The 19,913-nt window shown below is 46.3% G+C and overlaps 1 protein-coding gene across 1 annotated transcript in view; it reads right to left on the bottom strand.

Moving 5' to 3' along the window:
• The window catches only part of Fads2 (fatty acid desaturase 2), a 39,354-nt gene that overhangs the window by 13,047 nt on the left and 6,394 nt on the right, over positions 1 to 19,913 (bottom strand). The window contains exons 2-5 of the mRNA XM_027406731.2: positions 16,946 to 17,056; positions 13,880 to 14,077; positions 13,674 to 13,775; positions 7,687 to 7,812 (exon numbers count right to left, since the gene is read on the bottom strand). Of these exons, the coding sequence (XP_027262532.1) occupies positions 7,687 to 7,812; positions 13,674 to 13,775; positions 13,880 to 14,077; positions 16,946 to 17,056 (537 nt within the window). The remainder of the gene's footprint in view (positions 1 to 7,686; positions 7,813 to 13,673; positions 13,776 to 13,879; positions 14,078 to 16,945; positions 17,057 to 19,913) is intronic.

Genomic DNA, 19,913 nt, shown 5'->3' with positions numbered 1-19,913 from the left:
CAGGAGGTTTCAGAAGGGGACAAGGACTCTTTCAGGAACTAGGCTAGAGGCTGCTAGTGTGGTATTCTGGCAAAGAAACTTCCCTTTTCCTGAGAACTTCAATGAGGCTGAATTTAAAGCAATGGATTGATTAATGTGTTTGGTGGAGGAAATCTCAAGGCAGAGGAGCAGCTGTCTGTGGAACAGTTCTTATCCAGATCCACATGGAAAAGAGGGACATGGGAGGGCAAAGATTAAAAATGTGCAGGTTGTTAAAGAAAAGAGCTCAAACAAATAAAAAGTTGTAGCCAAAGCTTGAGCTAAAACAGAAGTTGTGACTGTGACTGTTAACAGGGGTGGCTGTCACTGTAAACAGAGGCTGTGACTGTGACTATTAACAGAGGCTGTGACTGTTAACAGAGGCTGTGACTGTTAACAGAGGCTGTGACTGTTAACAGAGGCTGTGACTGTGACTGTTAACAGAGGCTGTGACTGTTAACAGGGGCTGTGACTGTTAACAGAGGCTGTGACTGTTAACAGAGGCTGTGATAACAGGGGCTGTGACTGTTAACAGAGGCTGTGAGTGTTAACAGGGGCTTTGACTGTTAACAGGGGCTGTGACTGTTAACAGGGGCTGTGACTGTTAACAGAGGCTGTGACTGTTAACAGGGGCTGTGACTGTTAACAGGGGCTGTGACTGTTAACAGGGGCTGTGACTGTTAACAGAGGCTGTGACTGTGACTGTTAACAGAGGCTGTGACTGTTAACAGGGGCTGTGACTGTGACTGTTAACAGGGGCTGTGACTGTTAACAGGGGCTGTGACTGTTAACAGGGGCTGTGACTGTTAACAGGGGCTGTGACTGTTAACAGAGGCTGTGACTGTTAACAGGGGCTGTGACTGTGACTGTTAACAGGGGCTGTGACTGTTAACAGGGGCTGTGACTGTTAACAGGGGCTGTGACTGTTAACAGGGGCTGTGACTGTTAACAGAGGCTGTGACTGTTAACAGGGGCTGTGCTGTGACTGTTAACAGGGGCTGTGACTGTTAACACTGTGACTGTTAACAGGGGCTGTGACTGTTAACAGGGGCTGTGACTGTTAACAGAGGCTGTGACTGTTAACAGGGGCTGTGACTGTGACTGTTAACAGGGGCTGTGACTGTTAACAGGGGCTGTGACTGTTAACAGGGGCTGTGACTGTTAACAGGGGCTGTGGCTGTTAACAGGGGCTGTGTCTGTGACTGTTAACAGGGGTTGTGACTGTTAACAGGGGTTGTGACTGTTAACAGGGGCTGTGACTGTGACTGTTAACAGGGGCTGTGACTGTTAACAGGGGCTGTGACTGTTAACAGAGGCTGTGACTGTTAACAGGGGCTGTGACTGTGACTGTTAACAGGGGCTGTGACTGTTAACAGGGGCTGTGACTGTTAACAGAGGCTGTGACTGTTAACAGGCTGTGACTGTGACTGTTAACAGGGGCTGTGACTGTTAACAGGGGCTGTGACTGTTAACAGAGGCTGTGACTGTTAACAGGGGCTGTGACTGTGACTGTTAACAGGGGCTGTGACTGTTAACAGGGGCTGTGACTGTTAACAGGGGCTGTGACTGTTAACAGGGGCTGTGACTGTTAACAGAGGCTGTGACTGTGACTGTTAACAGAGGCTGTGACTGTTAACACTGTGACTGTTAACAGGGGCTGTGACTGTTAACAGGGGCTGTGACTGTTAACAGAGGCTGTGACTGTTAACACTGTGACTGTTAACAGAGGCTGTGACTGTTAACAGAGGCTGTGACTGTGACTGTTAACAGAGGCTGTGACTGTGACTGTTAACAGAGGCTGTGACTGTTAACAGAGGCTGTGACTAACAACCAACGGAAGTTGAGACTGCTGAAGGGGAACCTCCAGTTCTTCATTTTCATAACAAGAAAGGTGTCCTGAAGGCAAGGCCTCACCTATCAAAGGCTCCAACTTGTGAAATGTAATTCCATTTGAAAGAGAGACCCTGAGATCTGTAGAGATAGTTCTGCAGTTAAGAGTACTGGCTGCTTTTCCAGAGGACCCGAGTTTGATTCCCAGAACCCACATGGTAGCTCACAACCACCTGAAGACACCTCCTCCTCCATCACGTTAGAGATTCCAGAATCATGGGATACCCTCCAAAGAAAACTGCATCGACAAGATGGAGCCAGCTCAAGAGAGAGGCTAGAGGTGTGTGGGCCGCACTGCTGCAGGCGCAAGGCTCCCTATGCCCTTCGGAGCCCAGCTGATTCTACCACAATCCTACAAACGGAGCTTTAGATTTGGCTGTTTGCCATGCTGGGTATCAGTCCTGCTTTGGTTGCCATGCCCATCCTTTAGGGAAGTGAATGTTTACTCTGTGCCATGCATACTGGGAGTACGGAACATGGGCTTCAGTGTTACAGGAGCTCACAGTGAAGAGGCTGCCCGAGTCTCCGAAGAGGCTGCGCACTTAGGCTTTTTTAAAAGTTGTATTTTCGGGGCTGGGGAGATGGCTCAGAGGTTAAGAGCACTGACTGCTCTTCCAGAGGTCCTGAGTTCAATTCCCAGCAACCACATGGTGGCTCACAGCCATCTAGAATGAGATCTGGCGCCCTCTTCTGTTATGCAGGGATACGTGCAGGCTGAACACTATATACATAATAAATATTTTTTTAAAAAAGAGTTAAGAGCCTGTAAGAAAGAAAAACAAAAACAAAAACAAAAAAAAGCACATGTGTTTGTGCACATGTGTGAGTGAAGGTGCCCATGGAAGCCGGAGGGTATCAGATCCCCTGGAGCTGGAGTGACAAACAGTCGTGAGCTGCCCAACATGGTTTGCTAGGATCTGAACTCTGCTAGTGGAACTGAAGTTGGGTCTTCTGGGAGAGGAGCAATTGACCCTAACCAGCTTCTGCATTTCCACTTGTGAACAGGACTGGAACTTTTAAAGACAATAGAGACTGCTGAAGTTGCACTGAATGCATTTTGCACAGTGAGATGCCGTAAGACCACAGGATCAGCAGGGGAAGGTTATAGCATAACAGCGATGTGTTTGGGTGTTAAGAGACGGCACTGTGATAGTCAATACTGATTATCAACTTGACAGGCTGTAGACTCACCTGAGAATCAAGTCTCTGGGAATGCCTGTGAGGGTTATAAACGTTGGGATAGCTGAGGTGGGAAGACCTACTCTAACAGCAGACAGCATGACTCCACTAGCTGGACTCCTAGACTCGATAAAAAGGAGAAAGCAAGCCGAGCATGACACTCATCTGTTCCCAACTGCAGATGCAGTGACTAGCCAGCTTCCTGCTCCTGCCATCACACTGCCCCTACCACGATGGAATGTCTTGCCTTTATCTCCAAATCCCAATAAACCCTTCCTTCTTTAAGTGGCTTCCTGTCGGGCATTTTGTAGCAGCAAGAAGAAAAATAAATGATACATCAGACACCCGGCAAGGTCACGTAAAAGGACCTTTCAGGCTTGAAACGGAGTGTCTGAGGAATAACAAGGGCCTTCCCTGTCTGTCTAGAGCTGAGGGGTGGTTTGGCAGGAGTTGCTGAAAGGTCAGTTGCTGCCTCTGGGAACTCACACACTTACACACAGAGCAATGAGCGACGTGGCCATAGCAGACACCGCCAGGATGCTAGATGCCCACCCAAGAAGAGGGCCAAATATGTCCTAGGAGCGGGGGTGGGGTGGGGTGGGGAGGTGGGGACTAAAGTTTCTGCTGGAAGCAGGAAGTTATGTAGAAAGCAGGGGTGCTTACCAGATGAGTAGAGGAGGAAGCCCTCAGGAGGGAAGGCTGGAGCACTGCCACTTCTGAGAATATATTGACTACACTACGGAGTTAGTGACATGGCAACAGGGAAGGGTGGCAAACAAGATTATTGCTTATACCAAAGTTTAATTAGGTTGAGAGTTCCCACCCAGTGCTGAAACCCCAAGCAGTAATAACGAAGTGGTGCCAGTAGAGAGAAGGCATTGGCCTCCTTACTTGTAAGAGTATGTATGATTGACTGATTGACTTCCCAGGGCAGGTGAACCAAAGGAAAAGCTAGAACCATGAAGAGGCCTCAGGGGACACTATCTGGGCACAATGAGGCAGCCACCAACTGTTTCCTGAGTACTGGAGAAACCCTGATGTTAAAGGGCACAACGCACATGTAAAAAGGAGCATGCATGAGGTATTCTATAAAGCAGGTCACACAGCCAGCAATCCCGAGGGAGAATCAACTGTCTAGAGTAGACACTGGGGGTAGGAGAGCGCACTGGTGGGTTGGGAAGGGCAATATAGCCCTTTAGTGCCTGAGGATATTGACTGACTTTAGAGTAGTTCTCATACAAATTAAATGTATCAGTGTAAAAAACGGTTTTGGCGTTCCCCTCTACACTCCACCCCAACTAAAAGTTGAGATATGAAGCTGTAAAGTAAAACACTGAAAATACTACGTGTGGAGAACTGTCCTAAACTGAAAAGAACACCCAGGAGAGAAGTTGAATGCACATTGCCACATAAAACAAATCAACACCCCCCCCCCAAGTCATAAATATGACCAGGAGGTTTTAAGACTTCTCTTAATATTTCTGTGACTCAAATGCCCTTCTTTCTGGTCCACACCTGAGATAAAGGCCTTGGCAGGCATCAGCTCTGGAGCCTGGGATGGAAGCTCAAGCCCCTGAGGCATAGCCATTTGGGACTCTATTGAGATGTGCTGGACTTGCAGTCACCCCAAGTAGAACCAGGGCTCCCTTCAGATCAGCATAGTCTCTTGAACACTCACACACAGTTCAACCAGGAACCCAGGAAACACGGTGTTTTCCTTGTCAACACCTGAATGCCCAAGAGAGACTTTCCGAGGACACTGTGATGCTGTGATGGCCTCCATCTTCAAATGCCACTGCAGACTCCTACTGCCTCCCTCCCAAAGCCATCCAGCATTTGAGAAGTGAGATGGGACGGAATTTGTCAGCTACTGTGCAGCTGATCTGCAGAGCTGATGAGCCTGGATTTCCTTTGTTTGTTAGGGACTTGGGACCATCTGTGAGAACAGCTAACAGCTTTACTACAGGCGTTCAGGAAGCCTTTGTCCTCACTATCAAAAGGCTTCTGGGTAGCTGCTATCAAACTGCTATCAAACACTTCTAACCAAAGCTAACAAGCCATTTCCTAGAAGAGAAACAAAGACAGGTGTTGGGCAGAAAATGAAATCCCTGCCTAGCCAAAGTTCAGAACTGTGGCTGATGTCCTGTGCATCTGTGTCACACAGGAATGCAAATCAGAACTGAGGGGAACAGGCTCTCCCTTGTCTATGTTACAAACCTTGGATGCCAACACAGCCAGGAAACTCCTTCTTCTATGACCGTGTCTACTGAGGGCAAGTTTGCATTCTCCCATAACTACCTACTGAGGGCTCTGCTTTGCCCAGCACTGTGATTTTCCATCACTATGTTGGGACTGAACCCAAGGCCTTGAGCATTTGGGGCAGGATCTCTGCCACTGAGCTATACCCACAGTTTGACTTAGGCCCACCCTCAGTATATTTCCAAGATACCAACATGGACAGCTTTCTTTCTCTTCCTTCCTTTTTGCAAAATTAAACCCTAATATAGAGGCTCTACTTTTTGAAAATTATAGAATAACCACCCCCTTTTAAAAAGACACTTCTTGGTATGTAGAACAGGCTGGCCTCGAACTCACAGTAATTCCCCTCTCTCAGTTAGTTTCTTAATGTCTTGAGATTAGAGGCGTATACAGCCATGCCTAGATTGAGCACATTCTTTAAATTCTTTAAATCAAGGGTGCCTTGTTTCATTTATGCAATGTGTTTGGACATTTTGCCTGTGTGTATGTCTGTGCACTATTTGCACACCTGGAGAGGCCGGACAGGGTGCTGGATCCCCTGAGACTAGAGTTACTGATGGTTGTAAGCTGCCATATGTAGGTGCTGGGAACCAAACCTGGGTCCTCTAAAAAAGCAACCAGTATTCTTAGCTGCTGAGTTACTTCTACAACCCTATTTTACTTTTTTAAAATTAGTTTTCTTTGAATTTCCCCCATTTCTTTGTGTGCACGCACACATGTGAGTGTGTGTGTGTGTGTGTGTGTGTGTGTGTGTGTGTGTGTGCACGCCACAGTACATAGTGCACTTGCAGAGGTCAAAGGACAGTTTAAGGGATTTAATTTTCTCCTTCCATCATCATGTGGGGCTCAGGGATCAAACTCTGGTTGTCAGGCTTGGCAGCAAGCACCTTTACCCACTGAGCCACCTCACGGTCCTTTATTTTGTTTTTGACAAAAATCTCATTATCTGAACCAAATTAAGCATTTGAAATCCTCCTGCCTCTATTTCCAGAGTTCTGACATCATCACCATGCCTGGTTGGGTGTGCTTTTATTAAAAGAAAAATGAGTGGCTGTGGGTACAGAATCACAGGAGAAAACTTAGGGCTCAGTGGTAGATAGAACATGTGCTGAACATGGATGAGATTAAATCCCTACACTCACCCAAAGAGGGAAATTAAGATCAGCAGCACAAAAATTTCTTATATGAAATAGTGTGCATCATGCTGGAATATATGAATAAAATGGAAGACCACGCAGTCCCCAGGAGAAATGCCACCAACCCCCTTGAACTCCTGGAACAAGGTCCACATCAGAAGTAGCGAGCTTCAGAATAGAAGGCATACTTTACCTCTAGTTTTGTTTTTGAAGAAAAAGATATATGCATGTTGTGGTGGTTTGAACAGGAATAGCCCTACAGATAGTGCATGTGGCCTTGTTGGAGGAAGTGTGTTTCTGGGGGCAGGCTTTGATGTCTCAGAAGTTCGAGTCAGTTTACTTCCTGTTGCCCTCTCCAGCAGCATGTCTGTCTGCACACTGCCAAGCTTCTTGCCATGATGATAATGGACTAAACTTCTCAACTGTAAGCCAGCCCCAATTAAATGCTTTCCTTATAAGAGTTGCCATGGCCACGGAGTCTCCTCAGAGAGATAGAAGCTCTGACTAAGACACATGTTCATATACACACAGATGATATTGAGAGCCTGAGACGGAGCTTAGTACCAGACACTTAGAAGGTTATCTGGCTTCTCATTAACAATGGTTATTATTGGGTACATAAAGCTTGAGGCCAAGAGGTGACAAAGATAAGACACTGAATATACATTTCTATACTATTTCAATGTTCGTACCAAATATATCCTATGTTTATAATTTTAAGAAATGATAGTAAAATAATTGTGGTCAAATAGAAGGATGTGTCCTAGCAAAGATCTGAAGGCTTATCCTGGACTAACTGGTGACTGACAAGACCCTCCTACTACTTCCTGTCTTCTGTCTGAGTCTTGCTTTCTCATCTGCTGTTGAGGGCAGCTTGAACAGGCTGCTGTTCCCCAGATAACGTCTCCTGTGCACGGGCTGGCCTACTGGACCATCCTGGAGGCCTACAATTCTATTTTCCTGAAAAACTTGACCCAGTTTCCTGTGGGGCAGGAGGGACGGACATACTGAGCCTGTTCCTGAGGCTCTGTGTCCAGTACTCCCAAGGAAAGCCACTCTGTATAGGTCATAGCTGGGATACCTCAGGGTGACTAGGAAAGGGTTCTGGGTGGCAGAAGGTACTGATGTCTTGGCTGAATGCTGACCCCACAGGACTCCTTCTTCCCATGACACCTCCTAACCAATGCCATCCCCTCACTCATACCTCGAGGGGCTGCCACTCGCCAAGGACAAACACGTGCAGGCTCTTTATGTCCGGGTCCTTGTGGAAGATGTTGGGCTTTGCATGGTGCTGGAAATGGCGATGATTCCACCAGTTGGCGGAGGCACCCTGAAAGGGGAGAGGAGCTAGGTGAGCCACAAAGGTCAGTGCGCCCTTGGTCTTGCCAGTGACGGACCTTGCTGGCAACCAGGTCCTTGGTATCTCCAACACAAAGATCCAACTTCTCCATCACATAGGGGCTCATGCCTGGAGTCCCTGGAAATCAGACATAGCCCTGCCACTTCTGAACACAGAGTACTGGCCAGTTTTAAAAGAAGTCAAGTAACTTCTCTAGCCTCAGTTTCCCAGTACTGAGCAATGGGAAAGGGCTTCAAAGTATTTCTACCAGGGGACCAGCAGTTTCTCTCTTGAGGTACTGAGAAATTTTGATACACACACACACACACACACACACACACACGCTCACACTCAAAGCAGAATTCTCAAAAATAACCAGGACAGAAACAACTCAAATGTCCATCAACTGAAAATACAATGTGGTATCCATACAATGGAATGGTTTAACTAAACCACAAAAAGGAATGGACTGGGCCAGTAAGATGGTTCCGTGATTAAAGGTGCCTCCCACAAAACCTGATGACCTGAGTTCGATCCCTGGGACTCAGATGGTAGAAGTAGAGAACCGACTCTTGAAAGTTGTCCTCTGACTTCTACATATATGCTGTGGCATCTCTTTTCCCTAAATAATAAATTCATAAAGAAATTTTTAAAAGCTTTCGCTAGAAAAGAATGAGCCACTAACACATGATATGAGCATGGGTGAACCTAGAACCACCACACCAAGTGAAAGAAGCCAATAAAATAACAACCAAAAAGCCAGAAATCCCATGGCTCATTCATGATCTCACAGTTGTAAAGCCCGGCAGAAGAAAGTTGGTGTCCAACCAGGGACAGGAGTCAGCAGTGCTGAGGAAACAGGTTGGGATACTGGAGAGGTGGCTGGAGATGTGTGAGAACCTATTCAGGGTGATGAATATGCTCTAAAATTGTGCTCCAGATGTATAATCTGTGAACATTCCCCCAGTTACTGCAAGTGTTCACTTTAAAGGGGCAAACAGCTCTCTGTGTATATAATATCTCAAAACCACTATTTTATTTAAGTTTTTCCCATGGATCAAAGGCCTTCGTGTAACACCTGAAACTACCAGAGGAAAATAAAAGGAAGCACTTCAAGGTATAGGCATGCCAGGCAGCCATTTTCTGACAGATTGTAGCAAGAATCAAAAAGTGTGATGGCACTGAATTGAAAGGAAACAGCAGCCAGTGGCGAGACAGAAGGGAGACAAGCTTTGCCAGCTATTTATTGACAGGGGAAGAATACATAAAAAGGCTACAATGAGACACTAAGAGAATGAGTAACCCATTCAATAAATAGAGAGATGAATTTATGAGGCTGTTGCCTGAGAAGCAAGTACAAATAGTCTATTAAAAAACAAAAAACAAAAAACACTCATCATCCTTAGCAACAAAGGAAATGCAAATCACCACACTGAGACTCCATCCCATCCCAGTCAAAACAGTCACCATCAAGAAAACAAAGGACAAATGCTGCTGCAGACAGATATGTGTGTGTTTGGGAGGTAGGACCTTAGTCACTGCCAGTGGGGATGTAGATTAGTCCGGCTAATATGGCAAACAGTACAAGGGTTCCTCAAAAAACAAAAACTACTTCATGATACAACTCTGCCACTCTTGGGACACATAACAGACAGACTCTAAGTCAGTACATGATACTCATGTTTATTGAAGCTCTACTAAGAACATCTAACTCTCCTGGACATAGTGGCTCACACCTGTAATTCCAGCACTTGAGAGGTAGAGGCAGGAGGATCAGGAGTTCAAGGTCAACTTCAGCTATGCTGGTGACCCATCACACTAATATAAGCAAACAAACAAACAATAAGAGCTGAGTCATGGAATCTGCCCAGGTACCTGTCAATGCATGGACAGAGAGAAAGCATTTGCATATACATATACATATACATATACATACAAACATACATACATATCCAACAGAATATGATTTGGCCATGAAGAATGAAATTATGACATTTGCAGGAAAAGGAACAGAACTGGAGGTCACATTAAGTGAAACAAGCCTGACTCAGAAAGACAATTGCCACCCATTTTTCTCTCAGACAGGGACTCTAGATTTAAAAATAAAGACATGAAGGTAGAAGTGAGGCCATCGGGAAGGAGTGAGAACCAGCATGAGGGGGTTAGGAGATAAGAGGGGCTGGTAAAGGGTGAAAAAGTACACTTGGGTGAAAATGCCCTGATGAAATCTAATATTTTGTACAAATTGCATATGCTGAAAAAAATAATATAAGCCTACAAAAAAAAAAGAAAGAAAGAAAAAGAAAATCAGTTGAGAATGGCAGTGGTGGGGGGAGGGGAGGGGGACTCCCAAATTTTCACAGAATGAATCTCAGTTGATATAGTGCTGCTTGCCTGCCATGAGTCCCCTTCAGTGAAAGCTGGGGACAGTCAGGAGGAGCCAACATTTCGATGGCATCCTGGTCCCACAATACAGGAAGCACAGAAAGGAGACTTATGTATTTATTTGACTGCCACAGGCTGCTATGCCACCAGTTCTCAAAGCCTTCTTCAGAGGTATGTCACTCAACACAGCGGCCAGGTAGCCCAAGTCTTTTCTGTCCCTTTAGGAGCAGGTAAAACATTGACTGATAGATAGCTGGTTCTACGCTTTGGTAGGGTCTGACCATCTGCAAAAAGGTCTATTTGCTCAAAACAGGCTTCTCACATGGGGAGTGTTTTGGATCCAGACCCAGCTTCTGAACACTGACGGCATGGGTGGGAATAGTAACAACAGCTGTGGGCTTTGCAGTGACCTCTGGTCTCTTGTAGGCATCAGGTTTCAAAACCCCTCCCAGCAAAAAGCAGCATGTCAGGTCTCCCAGGTCTAAGGAGTCAAGGGACACACTGGCATCCGAAGTCAAAAGGAACAAAATTCCCAAGAGAAGCATCAGACGGAAAAGTCCCTGACACAAAGACACTGAGGAGCCAAGTATGTAATAAGCAAGCCAGCTGACAGCCCACCAACCTAGAGATATTAGTGGAAGGAGGAATGAGGGTCATCAAGGTGGGGTACATAGTCCCTCCCTGGACTTGGGACCAGACACCATGATATTTTGGCTGTTCATGCCATCAGCCCTGCCTTAAGTCCCTCTCATTCTTCTTCATCAGGCAAAGTCCTACTTAGCCTTCATCCATCTCTCCTCCACAGCACAGTGAAGCCAAATCTGTCTGGGGAGTCTGTATTCTCGGAATAAGGGCTGAATGGTGTCTGCTCCAAGCCAGTTGCTGGGCTGGGCCCAGGGGAGGCCGTGGTGAGCCAAGAGACAATGAGCTTATCCGAGGCCAAGCTGAGCTCACACTGCTTTGGCCTCCCAAACACTAGGACTGGGTCACAGTGTGCCACCACATCTGGAAGAGTACTCCAAAGCACAATAGTAGCCAGAAGAGATGGGTTGGCAGATTACAGCTGGGGTCAAGAGAAAAAGTGTACACCCTAGCAAATGCATCTATAATACTTTCAAAATCTACTTTGGGGCTTATCTTTTTTTTTTTTTTTCAAGTGAGACATTTTCTGAGCTTGCCCTACTTAATTATTTTTAATTACATTATCTTACATTGAAATGAAAGTATAATGAAAGGGCTGGAGTTGTAGCTTGGTGGTAGAGCACTTACCTCGAATGTGTCAAGGCCCCAAGTTCAATCCCCACAGCCACAAAGTTTTTTTTTTTTTCTTAATAAGGGAAAGGCATAATACATTTCATTTTGATATAAATAATTTATATTTAAAATAATTTTAACAGACCTTTCAATTTTTGAGCAATTTATCTTTTGGTGTTCTAGAGTTAAAGGCTTGATCATTTAAAGGATGATATATCAGTCAGGCATGGTAGTGTGTGCCTTTAATCCTAGAACTCAGGAGGCAGAGGCAGGTGGACCTCTGTGAATTTGAGGCCAGCCTGATCTATATGGGGAAGTGTAGGTCAGTTAGGGCTATATAGTGAGAGACTATGTCTAAAAAAATGAGAGAGAGAGAGAGAGAGAGAGAGAGAGAGAGAGAGAGAGAGAGAGAGAGAGAGAGAGAGAGCCCAGGGCTTCAAGATGCTCAGCAAACACTCTACCAACTGAGCTACATCCCCAGCCCCCCGAATTCCAATTTCACAAGCAAATGCTTTATAGCCCTCTGTCCTGTCCTTGTCTGTCTGATGTAAGAGCTGTGTTTCAAGCTATGAGCCTTCAAGGACTTAAGGCCTTGGGGTGGAAAAGGCCTTCAAGCCCCTGCCAGAAACTGGAAATAGGACACAGTCCATCTTTGTTCATGGCATGGGGAAAACAGGGGTAGTAGGTAAAATGTTTCTTTCCTACACAGAGGAGGATTTTAGGCCACAGAGGACAGTGCAAAATGCAACAAAGCCCTTGTGTTGATACCCTCTAAGGGTAAGAAGAGTCCAGGTTCCCCGCCCTTTGAGGCTCAGGGCGAGGTAAACTGCTAGCTGGGAACTGCTGAGCAGATCATTGCTGGCTCACTCACAATCCAATCCAATAGCAAACCAAGGGTGCAGTGGGGTCATGGCCACAGAGCAGAGATATTTAACCTGGGCATAGGGCTCTTCTCCAGCCGAAGACAGTAGGGTAGAAGTCTGGGGACCTAGCTTTTCTGAGAAAGCAACTATATGCAATTGGAATGGACTATGGGAGACAGTGGGGTTTGTTTGAGAGAGTATGCTATGGTGTGAGAATGGCACATCTCCATGAACTTGCAGGGTGACCCCTCAGACCCACGCCAATGGCATTATTTTAGTAGATGGTAAGAACTTGAGATTGAAGAAGTAGATCAATGGATGGGGTGGGGTGGGAGGACACGACGGCACCTTTGAGGGTTGTGTCTGGTCCCTTTCTTCCCCATGCTTGTCTTAAGCAGCATCTGCCACATGCTCCTACCAGCAGGGTACTCTGCCTCACTCCGGGCTCAGAATTAACAGAGCTGAGGACTGTGGAGTGACACTTCTGAAACCATAAGTCACTGAAGGAAGTCCTTCCTCTCTTACACTGTTTGCATCTGGTACTTTGTTTTAGCGCTGAGTCCAGTTGGCAAGAAATGCTTTCCCAAGTTGAGGTAACACCTATCAGATCAGCTCAAGGTCACTGGCAGGCTTGGCTTTATAGACTCACTTGGCTGTAACTCCTCTACCTGGGCCACGGCCTCATCTGAACAGAACCAACTCACTGCTCCATTTTAAACAACTTCAGTCTTTTGGTTTAGTTAAGTATTAAACATTTTGATGTTACTTTCTAGAATGACAGTAGAGTTGATTTACAATTCTTGACTTACAATGGCTTTTGATTGTATGGCAGCAAGCCACAGATCATTAAACAACCAACACCTTACATTGCCTTTTGTTGTTAAACTGTGAGGTTTGGTAGATTAGGGGAATTACATAAGTTTTTAACTTAGGATATTTCCCATTTACAGAGAATTAATCTAATGGGGTGGGTGGTCACCCAGGCTGGTGACAGAACCCTCCATCCTCCAGCCTCCCATTTTCAATGTGAGTACACATGTGTCTGCATGTTTGAGGGGAGGCTGTACACGTGTGCATACCCACGAGGAGGCTGGGAAGTCTTAGGTGGCATCCTCAGGAACACTGTCCATCTCCTTTGAAACAGAGCCTCGCACTGGCTTGGAGCTCAGCAAGTAGTTCACACCACCTGGCTGGTGAGCCCTAGGAATCCTCCTGTCTCTGCCTCCCCAGTGCTGGGATTACAAGCATGTGACACCATAACCAGCACTTTTACATGTGTTCTGGGTATCAAACTCAGGTCTTCCCAAGTGATTTACTTACTGACAAATCACCCTTAACCCCCAAACTTACCTTTAAGTGGCCAATGACAAACTTGTGGACAATGTGGTTCCATATGGATTTCTTATAGACAGAAAGATGGCCATAATCATGCTGTAGCCATCCAGCTTGGGCCTGGGGAAAGAGGGCTGGGATGTCATTGCAGCATCAGCAAATAGCCATGAGAGAGCTGAGAACGTGGGGATGTTCAGATCATGGCCAAGGGTGTCAGGCCTCACCTGAGAGGTAGCAAGGACAAAGGCAGAGATGAGGGTTGGAATCCAGCCATTGCCAAAGTACGAGAGGATGAGCCAGGCGATGCTTTCCATGATGATGATGTGGGACAGGAGGAAAAAGAAAAACAGGTGGTTGGTTTTGAACAGGTTCATGTCCTCAGCAGTCTTCTTCAGGGCCCGGAAGTCCTCAGTGATCTGAGACTGTTAAGCAAGGACATAAAAGAGAGTCAGCCACTACACCCTCCATGGGAACGTGTGTTCAAGCACAGCACAGGCTATAGCTGTGGCGAGCTCCTTGAACCCTGTGTGATCCCAGCCACCAGATGCAGCAACGGCCACCATTATTGCAGATACGTCACAGCTAGATAAGAGGCAAAAGAAGAGTCGCACTCAGAAGCTTCTGTTTTTAATCATACTAAGTGATCTAAGTCAGTCTCAGGAAAACAAATATTTTGTTTTCTCAGTTCTCTCAAGGATTCTATACGTCATAGATGTACAGATGACACTGAACTAGAAATGAAGCTGTATAGGAACCAGACTGACTAACAGGGCTGGAGAAATGACTCTAGTTAAGAGCACTGGCTGCTCTTCCAGAGGACAAGGGTTTGATTCCCAGCATCCAGTTGCTGGCTCTCAACTGTCTGTAACTCTAGTCTCAGGGACATCCAACACCCTCTTCTGGCCTCCAAGGGTATTGCATGCATGTGATACACAGACATACTTGCAGGCAGAACATTCAGAACACATAAAATAAAAATAAAGGTTAAAAGAATTAAGGGACTAAAGGAGGTAGAAGGAGGAGCTAGGAGGGGAATGGAAGGAAATGGGACAATACGTTCCAAGTACACTGTATATGTGTGTGAAAATGACCTCCTATAGCCGTGTGCAATAAAAACAATTAATAATAATAAGCAGCTTGTAATCTCCAAACCAGTGTTCTCAGAAGCATTATTCACAACAGGCAAAAAACAGAAACTGGAGCTGGAGAACTGGATCAATGGTTAAGAGTGACTGTAGCTCTCACAGAGGACTGAAGTTCTGTTCCTGGCATCCACATAGAGCCACTCACAGCTGTCTGTAATTACAGCTCCAGGGGATCTGATGCCCTCTTTGGGCCTCCATAGGCATCCACATGTACATGTGTACACACACACACACACACACACACACACACACACACACACACACACACACATTTTTTAGAAAAATGTAGAAACAATCCAAAAATTCAGTGAGGTTGAGGAGCTAAGTTCTAGGTATATGTATCCTTTTGACATTGCAACACAATGTTGTCGTCTACAAAGTCCACACTTGAGAACTTTTTCTAATTCAAGTTACAACCCCCCCCCAACACACACACATGCACACACTTGGTAGTGTTTTAAGTAAGTTTACAATTTTGTGTTAGGCTGCAGGTTGAGTATACCTGACTGTGTTCTGCACATAAACTGTTCAGCCTTAAAAACAAAGAAAAATTTGTCATGCTGCTACAATGTGTCCTATCGTGAATGAAGTTCATGCTAAATGAAATAGGCCAATTATAAAAGAACAGATGCTTGCACGACGATATCAGAACGAAACTTATTATTCTGTACAATCGACATACACAAGTTGCCAGGTGTGACAGCACACAATCCCAGCATTTGAGAAAGTAGTAGGGTCAGGAGTTCGAGGCTAGCCTGGGCTACATGAGGCCCTATATCAAAACAATAAAGAAAACAAAAACAATGAAGATATACACTAACACAATTTTGTAAAGGACAAATACAGCATGATTTGTGCCTGGAGGAGTCACATGCTTTGCAGACAACGGAATGGTTTCTGGCAGTTCCTGAAGGGAGTGAGGAACTGTTGTTAAGGTCACAGAATATCAGTTGGAGAGGATATGAAAGTTCTAGAACTGGATGATGAAGCTAGTTTTGCAATAGTGCAATTGCTTGGCATGCCAAGGCCTCTATGCCTCAAAAGAGAGCACTTGCATTCTTCACTGTCTGACTCTGTGCAGGTGCAGGATGGGGTCCTGCTCATGAACACTAAGGATGCCAGAGAAGTCACAGTGAGTATCAAGTATGGGGGCCCAGGATGCAGAGAGTCCTCTATGGAGGACCAACCAAGAATCCAGGCCAGGAAAGAGCCTGTGTCCTTCCAGACAGGCTTTGCTGGGACTCTGAGGTAGGGGCTAGTTAAGAATTACTCCAGCTCAGGCAGGAAGTAAGAGGGGCCAACCTGGTCTCAGACCAGGGAAATCATTTCCCTCAAGAAACATCTCTCCCTAGACAGCAGTCTGAGGTACCATCTCTCTAGGACAGGCAGGGGTGGCGGTGGCCCACCCTCTCCTGCTTCACTAAGGCCACACAAAGTTGCCTGTTGAAGGTGAAAGTCTCTCAGCTCTGAGACCATGGAGTGCCTCTGAGGACCTGAACCAGCCCACCCTATAAGATGCCAGGCCAACAGGCTCAGGACACAGGGATGGGTACCTGCTTAGGGCCAGGAGAAGCCTAGTCTCCGGGAGATGGGTAACTCTAGTAGGGAAAGGCAAAGGATTGAGGGGAGGAGAAGGGAGGGACCCTCGGGGTTAAAGAAACTCTAAAACATGCTGTTCGACACATCTCCATCATGCATGCCAGGCCTGCTCTATAAGCGGCTTTACCACTGAGTGGTCAGCTGGTGAGACCTGGGGACTGATTTGTACATACTGCTCTTTAAAGCCCGGCACTCAGTAGGGTGTCTGACTCAGTGACAAATGAGGGGTCCTGCTCATTTCAAACAGCCACACTTTTCATTCGCCGATACTGTCTCACTGTTTCTGCCCTTTCTTAGATAGTTGTGTACCAGACCAACATCTGGCAGCTTTGAGTAAAGAAGGGGAGGGGCAAAGAGTCCAGTTGGATGCCATTAGTTATCACCCAGCTGGTGGCTCCCAGGAGACACTCTGAGGCCATTCTCCTGGACAGGCTCAAGGACTCTCCTGTCACAGCCCTGACAGTGGGGTCCTGAGGAGAAAGTACTCTCACCCCTACCGTCCGCCCAGCCTCATCCCACTTCCCTCAAGTTTACAATCCCACTCACGCTCTTGCCCCGGTCCAGGCTGGGCTCCTCTGGGGCCAGCTCACCAATCAGCAGGGGCTTTAAGAACTTGCCCACGAAGTCAAGGTCCAGGTGGAAGGCACGGAAGGCATCCTGGGAAGTAGAGAAAAAGGTGGTAAAGCTGGCTCCTCCCACTCCGGGAAGGCTGGTGCTTTATTAGCAGAGTCTCTGCTCAGACAGCAAGCGGGGCTTCCCACCACCCAGCCGCAAGAGCTCACTCCAGACTCATTCTTATTGCCGGACTCCAGCTGCAAACAGTAACCATCCTGAGCTGCTGCACTGGCACCAGGCCTGCCGAGTTGGTCAAGGGTCTGTGGACAGACAGGTCTCCAGGGAGGTGTAGCAGGTAGGCACAGGACTCAGGGAAGACAGCCCTGGCCTGCTCCTGAGTTGAGTGTCTTTCACAGTGCACAAACTACACCACCCACCACTCCAGAGAGCTCCTCATCCACATAGTCACAATTATCAATGAAGAGATAAGACCCAGGGTGGGGGTTTAACTCAGTGATAAAAAATGCTTGCCCAGCATGTGTGAGGCCCTCAGCTGGATCCCTAACATTTAGGAAGTGACTACGGCATGGAAAATGTACTTAGATGACATTAAACAACAACAGGAGAAAGAAACAGCATGGAACTATGTAAAATAATTCCCCAAAACCTTGCCACAGGGTTGGGGGGTGGGGAGGATCTAAACTATTGCTAAAGACATGGGTTATGCCCTGTTTTATTTTCATGAGTTTGCAAACTTCCCCTAACGTTACTATGACATTCTACATTTTAACCTTTCTTGTTCTGAAGATGAAGTGAAATGTGCTTAATTCTGGCAACATTAGTAAATACCCAGAAGAATAAAGAAGGAAAATAATTGTCATGTGGGAAGTGGTTCTGCCAGCTTCTTCTACACAGTACATATATGACAAACATTATCTCCACAAAAGCAAGCATCTCTCCCAGGGCGTGTAACTGGATGCTCCAGTTACATGTTTATCCTGCCTCCCACCACTCATTCAAACTGAGGCACTGCAGGATTGAGTTGAACAAGCCATATGGTACCAGGAAAAACAACCAGAAAAACCGACATAGTGAGATGGGGAGATGTGAGTGTGGGGACAGTGGTCTAAATGGAGACATACAGACCACAAGCTTTCGCTAGGAAAAGTTCCTGGCTGGAGGGAAAACAGAAGTTACACAACACTCTTGTGAGGTAGATGTGAAAAGAAAAACAGGCGTTGGATTTTTGATCCAGAAGGGATTATTAATTTTGTAAGGCAGGGTTTCATGTCAACCAGGCTGGCCCATGAGCACATATGTAGGCAAAGATGACCTCGATCTCCCTGCTTTAATCTCTCAAGTGTTGGGACCACAGGCGTGTGCCACCATGCCTGGTTTATGCAATGCTTGGGACTGAATCCAGGAGCATGCTAGACAAACACCCTACCAGATGAAGCACAACTCCAGCTTCTAATTATTTTTGTGACTGTGACAGAGGTGTTATGATGATCACAGAGCACTCTTATGGCTTGGGAAGCATTTAGGGACATCACGTGATGCTACAACTTTTTGGTGTCTTTTTAAAAAATTTTAGGTATTTTTATTTTATGCGTATGAGTATTTGGCTTGTATATATGTATGCATATCATGTGTGTGCCTGGATCCCAAGAAAGTCAGAAGAAAGCACTGGATACCTTGAAACTGGAGTTACAGATGGTTGTTAGCCACCGTGTAGGTGCTGGGAATTGAACCCAGATTATCTGGGATTAAAGGCATGCACCATCACACCTGGTTTTGATACAACTTAATTTCAAAAGAAAATTGTCTACATATTAGGACAAAGCAAATGTGATCAAACATTACTACTAGTGACTCTTGGTTCAGAAGAGACAGTGTTTCTTTATCTTTCAACCTCCACATTTAGAAAGAGGGTCACATCTGTAATCCCAGCAAGGCCATTATGTGAACCTGCAAAGTAACATTTTCGTACAAGAGAACAATAAGCAGAGTTTAAAAACAAGGAAACAAAACAAATAAATCTCCCCTAGCTGAGTGGAAAGGGCAAGATTAAAACAAGGGGCTAGATCAAACCCAAGGGTCTTATCAGAGAGAGAAACCAGCTGTCCCATGAGCCTCAGGCAGGCAGTGAGGAGGGTAGACCAGTTCTGCTAGCCCCAGGCTCAGGCTTCTCTACAAAACTACAAAACCAAACAAACAAACAAAACTAGCAATACTCTGAGAAGAAAGTCCAGCAAGAGTTGCCAAAGTCAAGGCTCAGGCCTGGATCCCCTCCCTATAGACAGGAAAGTAAGATTCCTCTCCACTTGCTGAAAGGTAAAGGTAAAGTTTGGTAGCTAGCAAGTGCCTTCATTCACCTAAGCTCTTCCTGCCCACACACACTGCTGTGTCCATCTAGGATGCCTCCAGGTATGGGGTAAATGAGAACCCTGTCTTGACCTTAGTTACTCCTTAGCCACTTGCACAGGGCTCTGGATAGCCTCAGCTCCCTAAAATCAGGTGAAGGACATAGGCACACGCCCAGCAGAAAGCCAAGGCCTTTCAGGGCCTCAAAGCTTCCAGGCAATGAGGTCCTGCATTTGGGTGAGCAGAGCAGGAATGCTTCTTTCCTTCATGCCTCTAATCCACTCAGAAAAAGGAGTGGAGTGCTCCACAGGACCAGCGTACTGTTCCGGCCAGCATAGCCGTTCCCAGAACAGACTCAAGTTCCTTCCCACATCAAGTTCTACAGCAAGAAGTGTAGAACTTGCTTCAGTGTTACCTGCCAGAAACTTTTCCCAGTCCTCCCCAGTTTTAGGCTTCTCGGTTTCCTCTTGTCTATATCAACATCAGGACCACTAACTGGGGGGCTAGGGAGATAGATGGCTCAGTGGATTAAGTTCTTGGCATGCAACTATGAGGCCTGGCATAGGACCCCCAGCACTCATAAAATCCAGCCTGC

Source organism: Cricetulus griseus, chromosome 3 (assembly GCF_003668045.3).
Source record: "Cricetulus griseus strain 17A/GY chromosome 3, alternate assembly CriGri-PICRH-1.0, whole genome shotgun sequence".
Taxonomy (NCBI): domain Eukaryota; kingdom Metazoa; phylum Chordata; class Mammalia; order Rodentia; family Cricetidae; genus Cricetulus; species Cricetulus griseus.
This window is presented reverse-complemented; position numbering and strand designations above follow the sequence as displayed.